Below are 21140 nucleotides of genomic sequence, written 5' to 3'. Positions count from 1 at the left end.
TGTTCGTAAGTTTTATGGATACCAGTTTTATGGATCATTATTATAGCAGCAATTTTCCATTGCGTTGGTACAATTTTGAGCCTTAGTGCTGAGTTGAAAAGTTGTGTTATCATACCTACACCTTTATAGTTCGTCCGCTATAACTTTGCCCATGCGCCACGATTCATTTTCAAACAAATTAAGTCAAAATATAAAGTGAAACGTAACGAACGTCGGTGTATATACATTTTGTATACTGTATACTATATACTACACACATCGGCGTACATTTCACTTTATGTTTTGACTTAATTTGTTTGAAAATCAATCGTGACTCATGGGAAAAGTTATAGCGGACGAACAATATCTGGTAACTCTTTTAAGATAGTTCCTGTTATAAGGTCGTAGCCTGGAGCTTTTTTGGTTTTAAATCTATATTGAATACTATTTTTTACCTCTTTTTTTGTTACTGGTTTAGTTTGCTCACTTGGCTGTTGGAGATTGTCGTTGCCAGACTTTCGTAGATAGCTTCATCTTCTTCGGCACTGACAGAGGTTAGAGGTTGAAAAACTTCTTCCAGATATTTTCCAAATGCCTCTGCTTTTTCTTGATCTATTCTCGATCATGAGCCATCTGGATTTATTAATGCTGGTATGTGTTTACTGGGTTGTTTTAATTTCCTGGTGGCAATGATTAAATATAATTAATAAATCAAAAAATATCCTAAATTTCTGAAATTTATATTTGTTTATATACCTAAAAATAAGTATTATGTGACTATAAAACATATGGATGCCTCAGAAGTCAAACGGTGTAAGTCATATTCTCCCTAAAAAGGACGTATGAGATATAACACATATTTATTAACAATTATATATAACAATTATTTTAATAATATTATTATTTCCTTGTTTGTATTTATGAATATGTTACCCATATTATAATAAATAAAGACGGTATTTATTTGTTTTTGATAACTACTTACATTTGTGCAACTACTTGCAGAAACATCTTAGTATCTCGTTTTAAACACTTATTGACTTACACCGATTGGCTTCTGAGGCATCGATATATAAGTATAACATTAATAATATGACATTTCAAATTTTCGCAGGCATTCTTTCTGCATACGGCATTGCTTTAGCCGATGTAGTTCACGAAGCTCAGGAACCAAGTGCAAAAACATATATTCCAGAAAATTTTGCGTACTTTGATGAACGGCTTACTGCTTTAGGTACGCAATGTAAATCAGAATTAATTAAGCAAGGGTTCGATGAAAAACATATAATATTGGAACCTTATCTTCATATGCGATACGAGGGTACAGATTGTGCTTTGATGTGTGCTCCTATTAAATCTGAAAACAATAGCACTAATCATGGAGACTTTTTAAAAAGTTTCACAGATAGATATAATCTTGAATTTGGTTTTGTAATTCAAGATAGAGATGTTATTATAGATGATATTAGGGTGAGTACATTAATCTAAACATGTTTGTTATATTTGTTGATATATTTTCTTAATAATCGGAGAATTCGACCGACACTTTAAAAATTTAGTTTATTATTAAATTACTAAAATGCGTTGTTTTCTAAATGTTAAATACGAATTCTGAAAAATGTAAGACTTATAGTGCAGTCAATGAGAGTATAAAGCTCCGAATTCCGTCTTAATGCACCAATTTACTTGATATTTTCACAGAAAGCAGGAAAAGCTCATGAAACAAAGTCTACCCTATAATAAAATATGCTTTTATCTTGTGGGTGGTTCCGACCCTTTCTCCGGGGTAAAATTCTTTTTGGTTAACGTAACCCCGGAAGTCGTTAGAGGACCTAATTGTGAGCAAAAAATATTCTATTATTTTTTTTTTGAAAACTCAATATTTTTGAATTATTCATGATGCCATTTTCATTAAAAAATGAAACCTTTTTCGGGCGGTTTTTTGCGAACTTTAAAAAACCATGCATCTAACAAAAAAAGTGTAAAAAACATTTTTATAGCTTATGAAAAAACAAAGATTAATTCATCTAGTTGCCATACACAGCGAGATATAGTAGGTAACAGAAAACTTTTTGTGAATGCTCGAATAGGTGCATTCAACTTGAATTAACAGAAAAATGATCTATTTTACCGGTAGGTATAATGCTACAAATACTTTTTGAAGTGTTTAAAAATATTATTAAAATGAACACTGTTAAATGTCCATTGCGTTCAAAGTAAGCAAGATACAGTGCAAAAACTCATATATTTTAAGAAAAAAGAGCAGTATATTTAACCTCGCATCCACCACAATTAAAATACATCGTTTTCATTCTACAATACATTTCAATTTAATCTTATTTCTATACTCAAAAAGTTGGACTGGTTTAAAATGCATGGTTATTGAAAAAATAAGATCAAATTATAGTGCGCATTTTTAAATTTTCTTCCAACTCTGTCTTTTTCTTCGTTTAACTCGAAAATGAAAAGAGACACGAAAACATTGATTCACTCCAAAATTGAGGTTTTTTGACATAAATTTAGATTTTTTCATTACTGTAGCTGTGGCATAAACACTGTCAGAGATATCATTACTTTAATTTGATAGTGCAAGTACCACCTTTGTTGCGCTTTTTAACTCTTTGCCTTTTAAATACTAAAGAATTTGAAGGTCTGTTCTGTTGTGATCAATGTGGTTTTACAGTAAAGTAAAATTTCCATTAAAATGGTTTTTGAATGGATTTAAAAAACTTTGAAAAACTAACGGAGTTAAGAAAATCAAACAACTTTTTTTTAATTTTGGATCATGTATGAATTTTGGAGGAGAAGTGAATAGGATGTCGGTATACCGAATAGTAGTAGCCGGAGTGGTGGAGGTGTTAAATGCCAAAAGAGGGCTCCAATCTCTGGCAAAGATGAAGAAAGAATAAATGACATTGTCGACAGTGATGTAGATGAGAATAAGTAAGATGAACGACTTACTGCTTTAGGTGTGCAGTGTAAATCGGAATTAACTAAGCAAATGTTTGATGAAAAACATATAATAAGTATTAGAAACTTATCTTCATATGCGATACGAGGGTACAGACTGTACTTTGATGTGTGCTCCTATTAAATCTGAAAACAGTAGCACTAAGCATGGAGACGTTTTAAAAAGTTTTACAAATATATACAATCTTGAATTTGGTTTTGTAATTCAAGATGGAGATGTTAGGTATTATAGGTGATATGAGGGTAAGTACATTAACTTTAAAAAATGTTTATTTTATTAGTTGATATATTTTACTAATAATCTATCCTTGGCGGATTGCTTTAAAGCAGAATTTGATTTTTGGGAATAGACAGAAGTTGCAATGTGTAAAATCTGGTGGAATATGGAGGGTACTCCATAAGTTATGGTACTCCATAAGTTATGGAGTACCCTCCATATTGCATATCCTTGCTATGGGAGATACTTGCTTTTATTTATTTTATTTATTTTTTTTCGCACACTTTCTTTTCTTTAACTGACTCTAAGATGTTTGCTTAAATTTTTACCCAGGTTTTCTTGACTCCATTGCTTCGGTGGGTATATATTATATGTTTCTGCTATTCCTTTTTGATCTAAGCACCTTGTTGTATCGTCCTGCGAATTTTCAACTTTAGTCTTTGTGTTGTATTCGGCAATTTTATTCTTGTGTTCCTCAGGATGTTAGTTCCCTTACATCCAAAATTTGGGAAGGGAGTAGCTCTCTATTTGAAAGTATAAAAGCGATCATAGATGACATCTGGTATTTTTAAAGGTATACTTCTCTTATTAATTGTGAAGGAAAAGTATTATAAAATACGTAATTAATTTGTAATGCAGAAGTTCGTCAGAAGATCACCGTTTTCATTTCTGAGATATTCGTTATATTGTGGTCTTATCCTTGGTACTATGTCATCATTGACCATAATTTTCACCTGGTTTTAGGCTCCTTGACAGAGCGTACAATGCGAGCGGCGCTTTGGCGTGATGGAGAATCCAGGAGTTCTCTTTCTTTATATTGCGCATTTTTTTGCGAATTTCCACTAGCTTAACAAATTCTTCCACTATGTGAGATGCCGTTTGGTTTCAGTGCCACATTGAACAATCAATGTTTGTTTAAAAGTTCTAAAACTTAAAAAGGAATCGGAATCCATTTCGATGGGAGTCAATGGTGTCAGAACAAATTTTTCCAGGATATATTTTCTACTTCGCCGATAGTAGTCTAGACATCCCAAGAAGCAATTGGACGTAATATTACGACGTCTTAACGTTGGATTAAATGCCCCAACGTTAATACGCGACGTTGCGACGACGGTCAGAAAACCGCTATTTGCACCTAAGTGGGGAATAGAAATACGGGTTGCCTCGACGTCCCCCTCTCGACTTCTCAGCTCGAGATATTTTATCGTCAAATTACGTTAGTTTTTAGGACTTTGGTCTTATAAAGTAATAGTATAAAATTCTCTACCACAGAAGTACGGCCGACACACTTCATTTTTACCAAATAGGTTAATAATCTTGGAGGATATTAAATCATCAGAAACTAAGATGCATGACGGCCTGTTGATACTTATTTAAGTAGGTTCCTACTCTATTCAGAATATAACCTAAGTGAGTTGTATAATTATTTTACTAATCATCTGCCTCATTGCATAATGCGGTCGAAAATTTACAAACTCAAGGAAGTGTACTGTTAAACTAGGTATAAAAATTGCTAAAAACTGAAAGCGCCTCAGAAATTTACAGGTTAAATCGAACAAAACGGTAAAAATAGAAATAACCATCGTAATCAAAAAAACATATTATTATGTCTAGACCCATACAAAATTATCGTTGATTTATATATAAACAAAATTCGTTAATTAAAATCAAATATTCATTAAAATCTAACAAAAAAATTGCCAAACATTACGTTTCAAAAAATGGCTGAACCATGGCGATCTTTCATTAATGGCGGATTTGACTCGCGACCTAAATTGCACTACATTTTAACTGATTTGGACAAGGACACCCCCTGCCGACCTTTAGTATAACCTATTTTTACCTTGCACACCTCGAATTTACCTATTGGTATACCTAATACGTCCTAAAGTAAGCGCAAACAACCTGGTCTTGACGACAGACTCCCGACGACCGGTCGTCGTCGTGAACACGCCTTAATCTGGTGGACGATTTGAGATTGACATTTGACAGTTGACTTGCATTTTCTTTTGTATTTTTATAAACAAAAATAAACTAATTTTCCAGTTTTTAATATTAAGTTATTTAATATTTAATATATAATTCCAGCTTAAACCAAAGGGTTTCATGAATACATTTATTAATCTACTTATAGTTGGTTATTTTTATTTGTTGCATACCTATACGTTTACCTCATGAAAATCCCATTTTGAGTAATTAGCTCTTTAGGTTCTGTATGTGCCATTTTCAAAAGTTTAGCTTTTTGTCTGTAAAAAGATGTTGAATGTCTAAAAGCTTTTGATTTCTTTTTCCAAGAACAACTATATATTTTTTTAACTATATAAGTTTTTCATTCAATAAATTGTTATTGTTAATATACTGTTTATAGAAAAACTAGAAAACCAAGTGTAAAAAAGTAAGGTTATGTTATGCAATGTAATATCTGTCATATTATAGTCATATAAGTCAAGATGAGTAGTCAAGTCAGATAGGCCCTAATCAGCAAATTTTTACGTCGTTTTGTAGTTGGAAACTAAACAACCAATTGTCGAAAATTTACTTTACGACGTTGGATAGTCGTCGACGTTTTTTAGTAAATTACAGGTATCTTATAAAAAAACTTTAACATCAGGTTAACGTATACAACTTTACTTAAGTACTACGTTGTTATTACCTACGTTGTATTGTCGTTCTCACCTTCCGGCAAGTACACGCAGCAATCTACCATATACCTACTGAGAAAACACCCGACGTCTCCTGAACGTTGGGTTCGATACTAATAAATACTCTGTAATCCCCGACGTTGAGCAGTCGTTAAATGTCTTCCAGTAAATTACATTGTAGTATAGAGGTTATACCCGACGTCAGCTTAACGTTAAACCTTAACCTAATAATTAACGTTGGTATTCTCAACGTTGGATTGTCGTTGTCGTCTTCCCGAAAAATACGTCTACCGTACTCGATAAAACAACAACGTCCTCTGAACGTTGGCATCTATCCTAAAAAATACGTTGTAATTCCCGACGTTGAGTAGTCGTTGATGTATGCCACTTAATTGCACTTATACTACAGATAGGTTAAGACCGACGTCAGCTTAACGTCAAACCTTATCCTAATAATTGACGTTGTTATTCCCGATGTCGGTTGGTCATCAGATTATATTACTTATTAGCAGCAACGTTGGTCCATAGGAAAAACAGACGTTGTCCTTGGTTAAGGCTTATTGTTAACCAATTTTGTCCTTAAATTTAACGTCCCATTAGGACAAAATTGGTTGCAGGTCGTAAAATTGCTACTTGGGATAATTTCCTGATGTGTAGTTTGGCAAGAAAACTTTATCTCACAACACCTTTATCAATATGTTAAGAAATAGCCCTTATATATACACAACCAAACTTATATAGAATCACCATGTATTCTAAACCTGAAACTTTTGGAAGCCATGGGTGTAAGTATTTCAGTTGAAACGATAACTGATAAGCGATAAACGAAATTGAAAATGGTTATTCATTTTTGATGTAATGTTTACTCTGATGGCAGTACGAAGGAAACCATTCTCGTTGGAACCGCGCTGAGCAGATGGGACGATAATTATAAATTGTAAAATTCCCTCATCTTCCTTAGTCTCAGCATCCGTTATGGTTTGCAAATTTTAGAAGCCTTGGAGATGTAACCAGAGAAAGTTCCCAATATTTTAAATCTGGTGGGATGTAGAGTAATATTTTTAATGTTATTTTATGTGCTATTAGATTGAAAACTTAGTCTTTTGCTAGCAGTTGCCGCTAGGGCATCCCTGCCATTTCGTTCGTGGCAATCCGTAACTGCACGTTGGGGTTTGTCCTGGTTGGGTCAGAGAGAGAGCAGCATATGTGCTTGCATATGTAGAGGTACTTGCTGCACTCTCTGATTGAACTAGAGTATGGTGCGGCTGTAGTTTCATGTTGCAACGAAATTGAATGGATATTCATTTTTGATTTACATGTTTACTCTGATTGGAGTACGAAGGGAACCATTCTCGTTGGAACTTTACCGCGCTGAGCAGATGTTACGTGAATTATAAATTGTAAAATTCCCTCATTTTCTTTAGTCTCAGCATCTGCTATGGCTTGCAAAGTTTAGAAGCCTCGGAGGTGTAACCAGAGAAGGTTCCCATTGTTTTCAATCTGGTGGGATGTAGAGTAATATTTTTAAAGATATTTTATGTGCTATTAGATTGAAAACTTAGTCTTTTTTTATAAAAATAATTAATGAAAATCAAGAAAGAGGGGAAGAAAGCGCCTGACATGAGAAGCTTTGGGAAAAATAGTATTAAATTTGTTGAAAGAATTGCACTTGGATCCGAAGAAATGTGTAGGAATCGGTACTGACAGTTGTAGAGTAATAAGCTATAAAGCGGTCGGTGTAGTAAGAGAATTAAAAAAGGTCACAACAAATGCAGTTAGATATCCTTGACTGAATCCTATTTTAAACAATTCTCTTTTAACTCCTATTAATCTATCGTCCATCAGAAACACAGTGGGAAAAATGATGTCAGTAATATCATTTTTTAGCATGTCAACGAAAAGAAAAATGAAGTTTTAAAACTGAAACCCGGACAAAATTTAACAAGTTTATGCGAAACAAGATAGATTCAGTGCCATGAAAGCGTAATCCAGTTCAGATCTTGCATTTTACATGTAAATGAAGCACACATCCATCTATCACACATCTATCTGAACATCTATCTCAACATGGAAGGGTTCAACAGTGCTACACTTGCATAAACTTTGCTTAATACTTTATGCACATCTGAGTTTCTAGTGTCAATGGTGCCACTCATATGCGTAACCAGGATGATCCTAAGGGGGGGGTTACAACTACCTGAAAGGGGGGGGTTACAACTACTGGAAGGTCTCTGAGGGCTATGGTGTTAAGCGTATAGAGCTCAAAGTACATCCCAATGGGGGGGGGTTACAACCCCCAAAACCCCCCCCTGGTTACGCCTATGGTGCCACTGATTGACATACTGAAATTAACGTTGCCACTAAGCCGACTTCTAGAAACAAAAGCTCTTGATGCTATCCTGGCGACTAAGGCTGTTTCTAATACCATGTTGACTTTCAAAGGTAGAAGATCCAACTGCGAAGAAAGTTTTAATAAGATCTTTACTGAAGTTAAAGAATTAGCATACAAATTGGACGTTAAAGTAAAGTTACCTAGATTTGTGGGTAGACAGACTAAGAGAGTCAGTCATCCAGGTGGGCCAGAAAAATATTACAGACGTAAAATTTACATAGGTACGTCTTCTAAACAATGTTTGTACCGATTTAACGTCATTACTACAAGTCACCTCAGTGGATTGTTTGGAGCTACGGGGCATTATTCCCACACTCCTAACTGATTCCCAAGGAGAAAAAGAAGAGGAACTATTAAAATATTTGAACAAAGCAGTTGAACAATTTTCGCTCATTATGGACATTGGTGATACACAGACAAACATTATTCTATTGACAGATGAAGTAACAAAGATGCTTGACGTTTGTGACGGAAATATCTTTATGGCACTCAAAAGTGTGAAAGTGCCTTAAAACTCACCCACTACCCTAATTTTTAAACCGGTGGCCGTTGTCCCCCTCAAAAAAAGTTCATGTATCCTACCGAAAATCGGTCCTGGATCTGCCCTTGATATATAGATCAGCTATAAAATAAGGGTAGTATTCGGCTACTTATTCTTTTATAACTATTTATGAGGAGAATTCTTAGTATTAATTAGATACTTTAATGGAAAAATGCACTTAATTTTTAACATATGAGAAATATTCTCATTTTGCAAATAATTCTTCTGCCTAATTCTACATAACTATTTAACAACGAATTTTTTAGGTCAGAGGTATTGGTCGAAGTGACTTGGATGAAGAGCAACTAATTTATGCATTGGCCGATGCCCCCAAACCTAAATCTGTCACAAAAGTATACTTTGAAGATGGTTTTCATGACACCAATATTTTCCTCCTTAAAGAATTAAAAGCGCAACAAACTTTACAAGGGCCTGCTATAATTATGGACCAGTTAAGCACAATTCTGTTGGAACCGGACTGCACTGCTGTTATAACAAAATATGGTGATATCAAAATTACTATTGGATCTGGAATTGTAAAATCTATAGGTCCAGAATTGGACTCAATACAACTAAGTATTTTTAGCCATAGATTTATGAGCATAGCGGAGCAAATGGGAAGGTAAGTCTAATTAACTGAACCAAGGATGTATCATTGGTACGTGGTGGGTCTTGAGGTCACTGGGTGGAGAAAATAAGCAAAGACTACGGCTACTTTATCTCTTTATTGAAGACATTTCGTTTACTGCTCAGTAAATATCATCAGTTCATTTTAAAAGACATGTAGCATCAAAAAAATGTATAAATAAAAAATATCCAATAAACCATTGAAAATGGTGAATAACAAAAAACATTTAAGTGTATAGTTTACAATTAAAAAACTTTACTACATTAAAATTAACCATGTGGTAACTGAGTCGAATACAAAAAAAAAAAGAATGTGTGTGTACTTCCTACGCACGTAACAAGTTATACTTCTTTTATATGATTCCAACGAAATTAATATATGTGCTTTAAACAGTTTATTTTTATTTTATTTAACTATTAAACTAATTTTAGTACTTAAGTACTACTTTCCAAACATTTTTATTAAAACAATACCAAAAATTAAAAATTAAAAATTACAATACTGAAAGATTTACAATTAAGTACGTACCTGTTGCTTTTAACAACTATTTAAAAAGTTACTACAATTATAAACTTGCTTTTGTCTGTATCCTGACAACAATAAAAAATAGTATACCTATTCTTCTTTTCATGAGCATTTTTCAGTGCGTCACAAATGATAGAAAAAAAAAGGTAAGTCCGTGATAATATACATTTTAGTGACATGAAATTTTAGTTAAATCTGACAGTTGTCAGATTTTATTTAGAATTTGGCCTAAAAACAAATCAATTGTGTTTATTGCATTTATAAAATGGTATTTTCTTTGACTTGTATAGTCTTATAAATTGTACAGATTATATTCGTAGATATATTATATAGTTCGTAAGTATATTTTTTTTCGATTATAGTGCCATCTATTGACAACTAGAATAAATGTTATAAATGTCACCTACGAAATGTAATCACCGACGTGCGTTTTTTTCTGTCACATGCAATTTAATGCGTTAGAAAGAAATCGAAAAACTGTGACGCACTGAAAGATCCTCATGAGAAAAAGCATATACAATATTTGTTTATCCATAACCTCCATCTTGAACAATTATTGTCATGCCATTTGAATACCCAATCAGAGCAAAGGTATAATGCGTCTGCGTCGGGGACCAAGGTTTTTGATGAATTCGCGCATATTAAATGTCACTCACATCGCGCCTAAAGAAGCATAACTAAAAAAAAAAATGTAAATAGATGGTTTATAATGTCATAAAAAACAACAAGAATAACCAAGAAGGGATCCGAGAATTCACACTTCCAAATGAAGTCACCTTTCACCATCTTCCTTGATGGAAGGTTGTCACCACTTTTTTTCAATTGATATTGCCTGTAACGCTTGGTGATTTATCGCTTGCTATTTTGACCACTCTGTTCTTCTACATTATACTTCAGTGATTATTCAATTCTTTTTTCCGTTTAGAATCAACTTGTATCTTCCCTGTACGTCACATCTTTTCTAATATTTTCATGTTTCTTTTGGTCTCTTAATATATTTCCTGCAATTCTTATTAGTATTTTTATCTACGCCATCTCTAATAGCCTTTGTGATGTGTATTTTTTCTAACGCGTAGATTATTGTAGATTTTACGCTGGCTTTATAAACTATTGATTCTATCGTAACTCTTACTGTTAATATGTCAGTTTCGCCTTAAAATGTTATTAAGGCATCCTTTCAGTCTTTTTGTTTATTGTACTTGATCACTCATTTCTTTCTCTAGGTGACCATAGCTGAAAAGTGTAATTCCAAGGTATTTTATTTCTATTACCTATAGTCTGGGCTGATTATGGGAGAATAGACCATTTTTGGGAAAAGTTATTTACCAGCAATTTTGTTGCTGCAATCGAAGCTTATGATTATATATAGTAATAATATAGGTATGCAAAGTCCGCAGATAGTGTGCTAATTTTTTTATAAATAAAATGGCGCCCGAAAATTGTGTTTTTTTCAATTATTGCTCTATAACTCCGAAGATTTTAAGTTTACAACAAAAACACTCAAATAAAAATTCACCACAATTAAATTCTGCATAGAGATATGTTTTTTCCGATCTGTCTCGACGACAATTTTCATCGGAAAATGCGGGTTTTCCCAACAAAATCTTTAATTTTCAAATAAAGTTTTAGATAAGTAATTATCTACCAATAATTAAATAATTTGGTGACTTAAAAGCCTTCATGGTTTAGATTACAGTTCCAAAAGCTGGTGAAAATTGAACGAATATTTTAGCAACAATTCAATTGTTAATTAATAATTTACGGTCGCAATAATAACCAAAATAATTATGATACACTGATGAAACTTTGAAACCTTATAAAGATGAGGTGTCTATTTCACTTTTTGTCGACAAAATATAAATTTTTTTATTTTTTTGCATAGTCTTTAAATGTTAAAAAAAATAGTTACAAACAAATTAACGTTTCTCAGAAAGTTTTTATTATATTTTAATTTAAAAAATAGCTAAAATGCGTATTTCAAATATCTTGAAAATGAATGCTTTAAAACTTTTTTGCAACTATTTGCAAAAAAGTTATGAAACGGCAAAATAAACATACGATTACAACGTTGTTTATAATTTTTTTAAATTTTTTCAAAGCTTAAAAGTGAGTTTAAAGTACAAGCTAATTATTTACAAAAAATAACGATTATTAGTTTAATGGTTATATTTTAATTAAAGATTATAAATATATTTTTTTAATCTCGCGCGTGTAATTTACACGCGCGAAAGTAGACTAATACAATACTGTATCTAAACATTTCACTCAAAACGACGACCACGGCGCGGCGTACACTTAATAAATAAAATTATAGTATTATGTATGCTGCGTGTCAGTCGCTTCGAGTGAACATTTTAGCTCCGAATTTGTATCAAGCCCACTTTAGTATCCACTAACATGGACCGTACCCAACATATTTGGAAAGATTTAACTTAAAAGATGATGCATATTGTGAATGTGGAGAACTAGGTACACCAGAACATATAGTGTTACATTGTGAAAATACTATAGAAAATGAAGAACACAGAGAAATGAGAAGAATATTAGAAAGAATTGAAATAAGAGATATATTACAAAATGAAGAATATTTTGAAATATTAAACAATCTCACACAAATAATATCTAAAAAACAACAAGAAATCTATAATAATAGAAGAAGACAACCAATAATCCAACCCTGATGAAGTTGAGTAAGATAAAGTTAAAATAAATAAAATAAAATATAAATTCAAAAATAGATATTTACAATTATAATAATAATAATTCAATATAAAATAAATAAATAAAAATAATAATTCAATACATAATTCATAAAAAAAAAAAATAAAAAAAAAAAAAAAACTACCAACTCTCTTCTGAAAATAGAGGGACTGTCTTTATAACTTAGAAGGGAGTTGATAGTACCAAAAATATTTTAAATTGTTTATTTAAATTTGTTTGTTATACGTAATTAAGAGATTATGGCAAATTGTTATTGTAAAAATAGATTTAATAGTTGAGTAAAAAATGTAAAAATATAAAAAAAAAATATCTGTAATCCCATCAGGAAAAAACGACCTGGATTAGTCACTAGAGGCCAGGTCATATGTATAAATAATAAATAAATAAATAAAATATCAAGCCCACTTTCGCGCTAAAAATTACAAAAAAAGTATTTTTAATCTTTGATTAAAATATATAACCATTGAACTAATATTTGATATTCTTTGTGAGTAATTAGATTGTACCACAGACTCACTTTTAAGCTTTGAAACAATTAAAACAAATTATAAACAACGGAGTATATTTACTTTGCTGTTTCATAACGTTTTTGCACATGGTTGGAAAAAATTTTTTAAGCATTAATTTTCAAGACCTTTAAAATACTTTGAAATATTTTTTAAAATTAGAATGTAATAAACAATTTCTGAGAAATGTTAATTTGTTTATAACTATTTTTTTTTAACATTTAAAGATTATGCAAAATAATGGAAAATTTATATTTTGTCGACAAAATAATAAATAGGCAACACATCTCTATAATCTTTCGAAGTTTGATCAATGAAGTTTTCGAATTGAATTTACAGAAGTTAATCTGGCAGTCAGGTAATGTTTTCGTGGATTATCTAAACGACTTTTATGATTCCGAAAATTTAATAATAAAGTATAAACCTGTAACAAACAATGTAAACATCTCTTTGGTGTGAACATCAAAGAGATGCTTACAATAATATGTGTTATATCTATTCTAAATGAATTTTAAAAACTGATAATCATTGTTGGAATGCAATAATATTGTTAGGTAGGTGCCTATACATATTTTGAAATAAATAATTCATCTGCTATCAATCGTTTGATATCGATGTTAGTGTCGACAACTAAGCTCCTAAAATTATATTGAATTACAGTGAAAGTAGATAGTGCGAATAAAATGTCCCGAAAACCATTATCAGCTGCAGAACTACAAGATATTGCTAATAATTTATGGGATTTCGATGACGAAGAATGTCCTGAAGTAGGTGGCATTGAAAGTGACTCTGAAATTCAATATCATTTTTCGGAGCAAGTGAAGGGGATGATCAGCAAGTAGTATATCAGCAAAAAAAAATTGTTAATTTTTTTTTTAATAAATGTAGCAATAACTCCCAAATTATAACATTTAGGTATAGGGAACATAACAAAAAAATAATCAGTATTTTTTAAGGACTCCAAAACGCAAAAAATATACAGGGTATTCCATTTAAAATAAGACAGTTCATTAGATTTCCAGAGAAACGGAAGATTTGACAACAATGTAATTACCACTATAATATCGGCCGTATTAGAATACCTTTACCCACCAAAATTTATAACAATCGTTTAAGCGGTTTCCGAGAAATTACCGTGCTTCCATACTTTGATAACGCATTATGCTTATATGTAATACATTTCTCCTGATTGTATTCAAGAATCACTTTGTATAATGCGCCATTAATTTTAAAACTAGACAATATCTTTTAAAAATTTATACCATGAAAGCATTCCACTATAAAACATGTATATTCCTAAGACTTGTCAAGATAGTAAGCTTACAACAAAAATTAGGTACAATTTTTTTATAAAATTTCAAACTTTAAACGGTTCTCCTGTAAAATTCGTAATTGGCGTATTAGCAATTTTACCTTTCAAGCGTCGATATGATTGTTAAAGAAGCTTATACATACTTATATTTTTAAAATATTGTATTTAACCAAGTATGTATACGTATATTTTATTGTTTTCAGAATTCTGCAACGTACATCCATATCTACAAATATAAAGGAAAGATTAGATTTTTCTTGTGCTGTCTTCGGAGCTGACGGAGGTTTAGTGTCCAACGCGCCGCATATACCAGTACACCTAGGTGCTATGCAAGAGGCTGTACAGTACCAGATGAAGGTTAGAAAGTCATTCAGTGAGGGTGATGTAATCCTTTCCAACCATCCATCTGCTGGAGGGTCCCATTTACCAGACTTTACGGTTATCACTCCTGTATTTTATAGGTTAGTACTTACTATAATGTGTTACATAATATTATGACTTTTTTATATCCCTATTTTAGCGTCCATTTTAATAAACCGTCTGCTGGCTTTTACTATTAGGTCTGGATCCAGCGTATGAAGAAAAGTTGAGTAATAGCAAGCTGAAAATTTTTTAATAGCTTAAGGGTATCTGGTCGGACAAACTTTGATGTATGGGAACACTGGAACAGGGGAAGTTTTAATTGCGGAACAGGTTAAAAATTTGGAACGTCAGACTACGAAGACGTCCCATGTATTTTGTCGGACAGAACATTCAATTAATTTGTTACCCTTTCATTAAACTGTCCTGCAAAAATCAGACTGCTATTTATCACCAACTGGGCTTTTTGATGAACGGAACACGTAGAATATGTCAAATGACAGGAATTATGACAGGTGACAAATAGCAGTCCGATTTTTGCATGGGAGTTTAATAGGTGCGTTCGCGGGTACAGTTGACAAATTGTCGCCGACAATTTCTAACCTCACTTAATATAAATAATACCGTTAATAGATAAACATACAAGGTATATTTACTTTTAATTAATATTAATAACTAATTATTAAATTATACTAGGTAAATATACCTTGTGTATTTATCTATTAACGATATTATTTATATCATTTTTAAGTGCGCATGCGTTTTGCTGCTAATTTGTCGCCGACTAGTTGTCGACAGGCACCCTAGTCGACAGGCGACTAGTCGGCGACAAATTAGCAGCAAAACGCATGCGCACTTTAAAATGATATAAATAATATCGTTAATAGATAAATATACAAGGTAAATTTACCTATTATAATTTAATAATTAGTTATTAATATTTATTAAAAGTAAATATGTAAAAATAAAACTATGCTTATTTTTAATAAAACAACATTTCGATAATTTAGGGTATTTGTAGTTTTAGGCGGCATGACTCTATAATTGTAGTTTGTAGTTTGACTGACGTTTTGTAAATTATTTGATAGTTGCCAAAAACTCATAAGAAATAGCCGAAATAGCATTGTTCTTGATTCTCTTTTTTAGGTTTGTATTTTTAAGTTATTTTAGTTATATTAATGTTTTTAATCTATCTTGTACATATTGTAAATAAACTCTTTTTTAGATGAATTCATACAGCTATCTCTTACAAGAATAAGAGTATGAAACTACTCTTATAAATCAAGAACTTAAAAGGCTACAGTAGCGATCAACAGGTAGCAACAAACGCGTTCCAAGATTGCGGCTCTAATTTTGAATATTTTGTCGAGATATTTGGCACACGTATTCGTAATATAATAAAGAATGGCGGTACAGAGCCCAATTTCAGAAATATGTTAGTACGTGGAAATTACTCTATAACTAAATAAAATATTGAAAAAAGGAGCCTGTACCGCCATTAAGAAGAAAAATAAAATAAACTTTCTTCAAATAAACTTTTTTATCCCATGCCTAGATTTTGTGTAATCTTGGAACTACTAAAAATTTTTATTTCTAACAAGAAATCGAACATATTATAACTAAATAACTAATTAGGCAACATAGAGAAATTATCACTGTCATTTTGACAAACCTGCGTCAGATGATTTTCTCTAATCTGTTCTGTCATCTTTATCGATATCTGTTCAGTGCAGTAGTGTGTTAATTTAAGAATTCGTTTTTGTTGTTTCATAGGAAAGTAGTGTTTATTGATAGTTAATTTATTATATATTATTTGTTGTTGTATAAGTTGTTGGCCTCTTTGAAAGAATAGATTGTTGTTAATTGTGAGTTTTAGTTATATGTAGGTAGGTAAGTATATTTTACGTAAAAATATTTCGAATTCTAACGCGAGTATATAAAGTTTTAGGAGGATTTTTTATTCTAAAAATATTATCAATAGTTTAACAAAATGGAAAAAGTAAATCAAACGAAAAATAAAGTGAAACCTTCCAAGAAAAAGTCCATTAAAAACCGTGCCAAAATTATGCGAAAATCGAAATTTGTTTCGCTTCACAACAAAAAATGATTATTTATTATTGTTGTATTATTAGATATTTCATGCAAATACCTTTCTAAATACCTATTAACATAAAATTATCACCCATTTTGGTTTATTTTTATAAATATCTATTTATTAATAATAAAATCGTTTTCTATTACTTCCATTTAGCGCGACTATGATATTGTCAAAATATTAATCTTAGGTAATGTTAAAGATTACCACTGTTGCCAAAGTTTATGATACTATCTCCCGAAGTTATATTTTGTTGCTACCTGTTGATCGCTACTGTTTACTCTTAAGCTTACCAAGCGAAAATAGTGATAACAATAGATTTTCAAGCCGTTATATGGACAAATTAAGGATGAATATTACATCGATGAAAATTTGTATTGCTGTAGAAACAAGCTGTAGTGATAGTGAGAAGAATGTGTATAAATTTAAGTGGCTGCAGCCAACAGGGTCCCCTTTTTATTATAAACTGCCTGCTGAAAATCAACTTCAAAATGATCATTCTGAACTATTCCGTTTGAAAAAAGTTAAAAACATTTTAGCGTCTATGAAATCAAGTGGATGCTTTCGAATCTGTACCATTGCATTAGATGATAATTTGAAACTGATTTATTTTGATATTATTTTCAGATGGTGATGTGTTTTATCAAAATGAGTACCTACAGCAGACCTTATTACCAGAGTATGAGAAAACAGAAGCGATTGAACAATCTCCAGCATTAGTCCAGTTGCTCCAAAATAGTAAAACAGGTATACTTAAAGTTGAAAAGAAAAACTATAAAAAAATAAAAGATGATTTTGTACTTCGAAATTTTAATGGGAAAAATGTTCCAATGAATTCATGGCTTAATACCTTCGAATCAGAATGTTCGCGATGTGAAGTGGATGCTGATAAAGACAAGATTTTGATTCTACGTCTGTTTCTTGATGGAATAGCAAAGGAATGGTTTGAATCAAAAATAATAATATTAGGCTCAGATAACTGTTTTGAGGTATGGAAAATTAATTTTTTAGATAGTTTTTGTGAAACAGGTTGGCATAACCATAGGAAAGCGTATTCTTTTAAGTATATAGATGGTAGTCTTGTTGATTATGCATTTCGTAAAGAAAATTTATTGCTAAATGTCAAAAATGATTTTCCTAGTGATATACTAATCGATTTAATTGTGACAAATTTGCCAATTCATATACAAAATAATATTAATAGAGCTGACGTTACAACAATGGAAAAATTGATAGGTAAATTACGAAAATTGGAAAGTTCAGTTATAAGAAAGAAAGATAAATCACAGACAAAACCAAATTTTCAACAAACAGAAGAAAAAAAAAGTTGTCAATATTGTGATAAAAAAGGATTCTCTGGGAGGTTTCACCCAGAGGCAATGTGCCGTTTAAAGCAAAAAGATATGAAAACAATACAAAAAAACAAATCAAATGATATTAAATATGTTACTAATATTGCTATACAGGAGACATTAAATGAAACGATAACCGACCAAAAAAACTGAATTTGCTGCCATTGATCAAATTAAAGGTATTCCTAAATAATAGAGAATTATGTGGAATCTATGACCCAGGTTCAAATGTTACTCTTCTGAATTCGAAGGTAGCAGGTAAGTTGGGATTAGTTATTCATGAAGATAGGAATATGTTTAAAACGGTAAATGGCAGAACAAATTTTACAGGAAAACTAATTGCAAAAATGGAAATTAATAAGATCGAGAAAAATGTTAATCTTTTTGTCATTAATGATGAGTATTTCGAGTATGATATTCTACTTGGATTAGATTCTATTTTGAATTTTCAAATGAAACAAGATTTTGATTTAGAAATTTGTCAAAGATTAGATGAAAATATTGTAGAGAAGATTGAAAAATTTAATCACAATATTAATATGACTGAATATACAATAAACTTTAATGAAGGAATTCCCACAGAGCTTTTTGAAGCAAAATTAGAACATTTACAGCCAGATCAGAAAAGTAAAATAGAAATATTACTAAATAAATGTGACAATATTTTTGCAAGACATAAATTTGATATTGGGCAAGTTCAAAATAATGAAGCTCAAATTAAACTTTTAGAACATAAATTTGTCACAAAGAAACCATATAGATGCTCAATAGAGGATCAAAAAGAGATAGAATTTCAAATAGGACAATTGTTTAAAGCAAATTTAATAGAAGAATCATCTTCGCCCTTTGCAGCACCTGTTACATTGGCTCTTAAAAAAGATGAAGGATCTAAAACAAGATTATGCATTAATTTTCGTGAATTAAACAAATTAATTGTTCCCGAACCACAACCTTTTCCATTAATTGACGAGATTTTGACCAAAACACGGAATGCTAAATTCTTTACTACTTTAGATATAAATTCTGCTTTTTGGTGTATTCCAGTTCGGAATAAAGATAAATATAAGACAGCCTTCGTTACACAAGATGGTCATTGGCAATGGAAATGCTTACCTTTTGGGCTTAAAACATCACCAGCAATATTATCAGAAAACATAATTTAAACTCATTTTGTATAAGTTACATAGACGATATTTTAATATTTTCATTATCATTTGAAGAACACTTAGAGCACATTGAAATACTCATGTAAGCCATTTTAGAAGAGGGATTTAGGCTCAAACTTCTAAAGTGTAATTTTGCAAGAAAAGAGGTAACATATTTAGGACATATTGTGGGAAACAATTTAGTTCGTCCTTTACATGCTAATTTAATATCGATCATAAATTTTACAGCACCAGATACCAGGAAAAAAATACGACAGTTTTTGGGAAAAGTAAATTTTTATCACAAATATATAAAAGATTCAGCCAGATTATTAGAACCATTACATAATTTACTTAGAAAAGATATTAAATTCCACTGGTCTTTAAACTGCCAAGCAGCCTTTAATAAGGTAAAGAGTATTCCCTGCTCTGAACCTATTCTAGCTATTTTTGACCCAAATGCTCCTACAATTATATACCGATGCTAGTATTTTAGGAGTTGGTGCAGTTCTCAAACAAAAACAAGAAGATGGAGAAATGAAACCTGTGGCTTACTTTTCAAAAAAATTGAACAAATATCAGAAAAACAAAAAAGCAATTTTTTTAGAGTGCCTGGCAATTAAAGAAGCATTAAAATTTTGGCAATACTGGCTAATGGGAAGAAAATTTGTAGTTATTACTGATCATAAGCCCCTTGAGGGAAGAGAACTTCGTACAAGACCAGATGAAGAATTAGGAGATATGACTCATTTTCTTTCACAATTTGACTTCGACATTAAATATGAACCCGGAAAAGGAAATGTAGAAGCAGACTGCCTTTCTAGAAACCTAGTATTGGAAAATATAGAAAATGCAGAAACATTTATAAAAACAGTGAACCTAGTGACATTAACTGAGATAAAACAAGACCAGAATAATAATCGACAAGCTATAGATAAAATGATAGGAACAATTTTCAACCAAGATGTATTCTATAAATTGAGAAAGAACCAGAAAAAATAATATTATCCAAGGATTTTGGAGTGGAGTTAGTAACAAAAATTCACAAATTTTATGATCATATTTGTGCTGGTAAAGTAATTAACAAAATTAGGAATTTTTACTACATTAAGAATTTGGATTTACTGGCAAAGGATATCTGCCAGAAATGCGAGATCTGCTGGAAAAATAAAACAAGAGTAGGTCCAAAATGGGGTCTCTTGTCACAATTAGGTCCGGCAAAAGAACCTTTCGAGATTATCTCCCTAGATACAATAGGAGGATTTGCTGGCAATCGTTCAACAAAAAAATACCTCCACTTACTTGTAGATCATTTTACCAGATATGCATTTGCAGTTACTTCCAAAAATCAGACGACAGATGATTTCATTAAACTAATCTCTAAAACTCAAGATAAACACCCCATAAAAACATTATTAACAGATCAGTATCCGGGAATTAATTCCAAAATATTTAGAAATAATATGAAACAGTTAAATATTCAACTGGTTTTTACAGCAGTGGACTGCCCATTTTCAAATGGTTTAAATGAAAGACTTAATCAAACATTAGTTAATAGGATAAGATGCAAATTAAATGAAACTAGAAGTAGAGCATGGACAAAAATAGCTGAAGAATGTATAGATGAATATAATAGAACAGATCATTCCGTAACCGGATACAGCCCAGAATATTTGCTTTTTGGAAAAGCGGATCCGATTGTTCCCGAGGAACTTTGTGAAACAAGAAATTTGTCAAAAGATAAGCAAATAGCTT

At 31.4% G+C, this 21140-nt stretch overlaps 1 protein-coding gene across 2 annotated transcripts in view; it reads left to right on the top strand.

The window, feature by feature from the left end:
- Nucleotides 1–21140, top strand: part of LOC126884042 (5-oxoprolinase) — a 657750-nt gene that overhangs the window by 123716 nt on the left and 512894 nt on the right. For both annotated transcript variants that reach the window (XM_050649831.1, XM_050649830.1), the window contains exons 9-11: nt 1094–1449; nt 9008–9363; nt 14637–14894. In XM_050649831.1, coding sequence (XP_050505788.1) covers nt 1094–1449; nt 9008–9363; nt 14637–14894 — 970 coding nt within the window. The remainder of the gene's footprint in view (nt 1–1093; nt 1450–9007; nt 9364–14636; nt 14895–21140) is intronic.

Source organism: Diabrotica virgifera, chromosome 4 (genome assembly GCF_917563875.1).
Source record: "Diabrotica virgifera virgifera chromosome 4, PGI_DIABVI_V3a".
Lineage (NCBI taxonomy): Eukaryota > Metazoa > Arthropoda > Insecta > Coleoptera > Chrysomelidae > Diabrotica > Diabrotica virgifera.
Note: the sequence above shows the minus strand (reverse complement) of the source record. Positions and strands in the feature narration are given on the sequence as shown.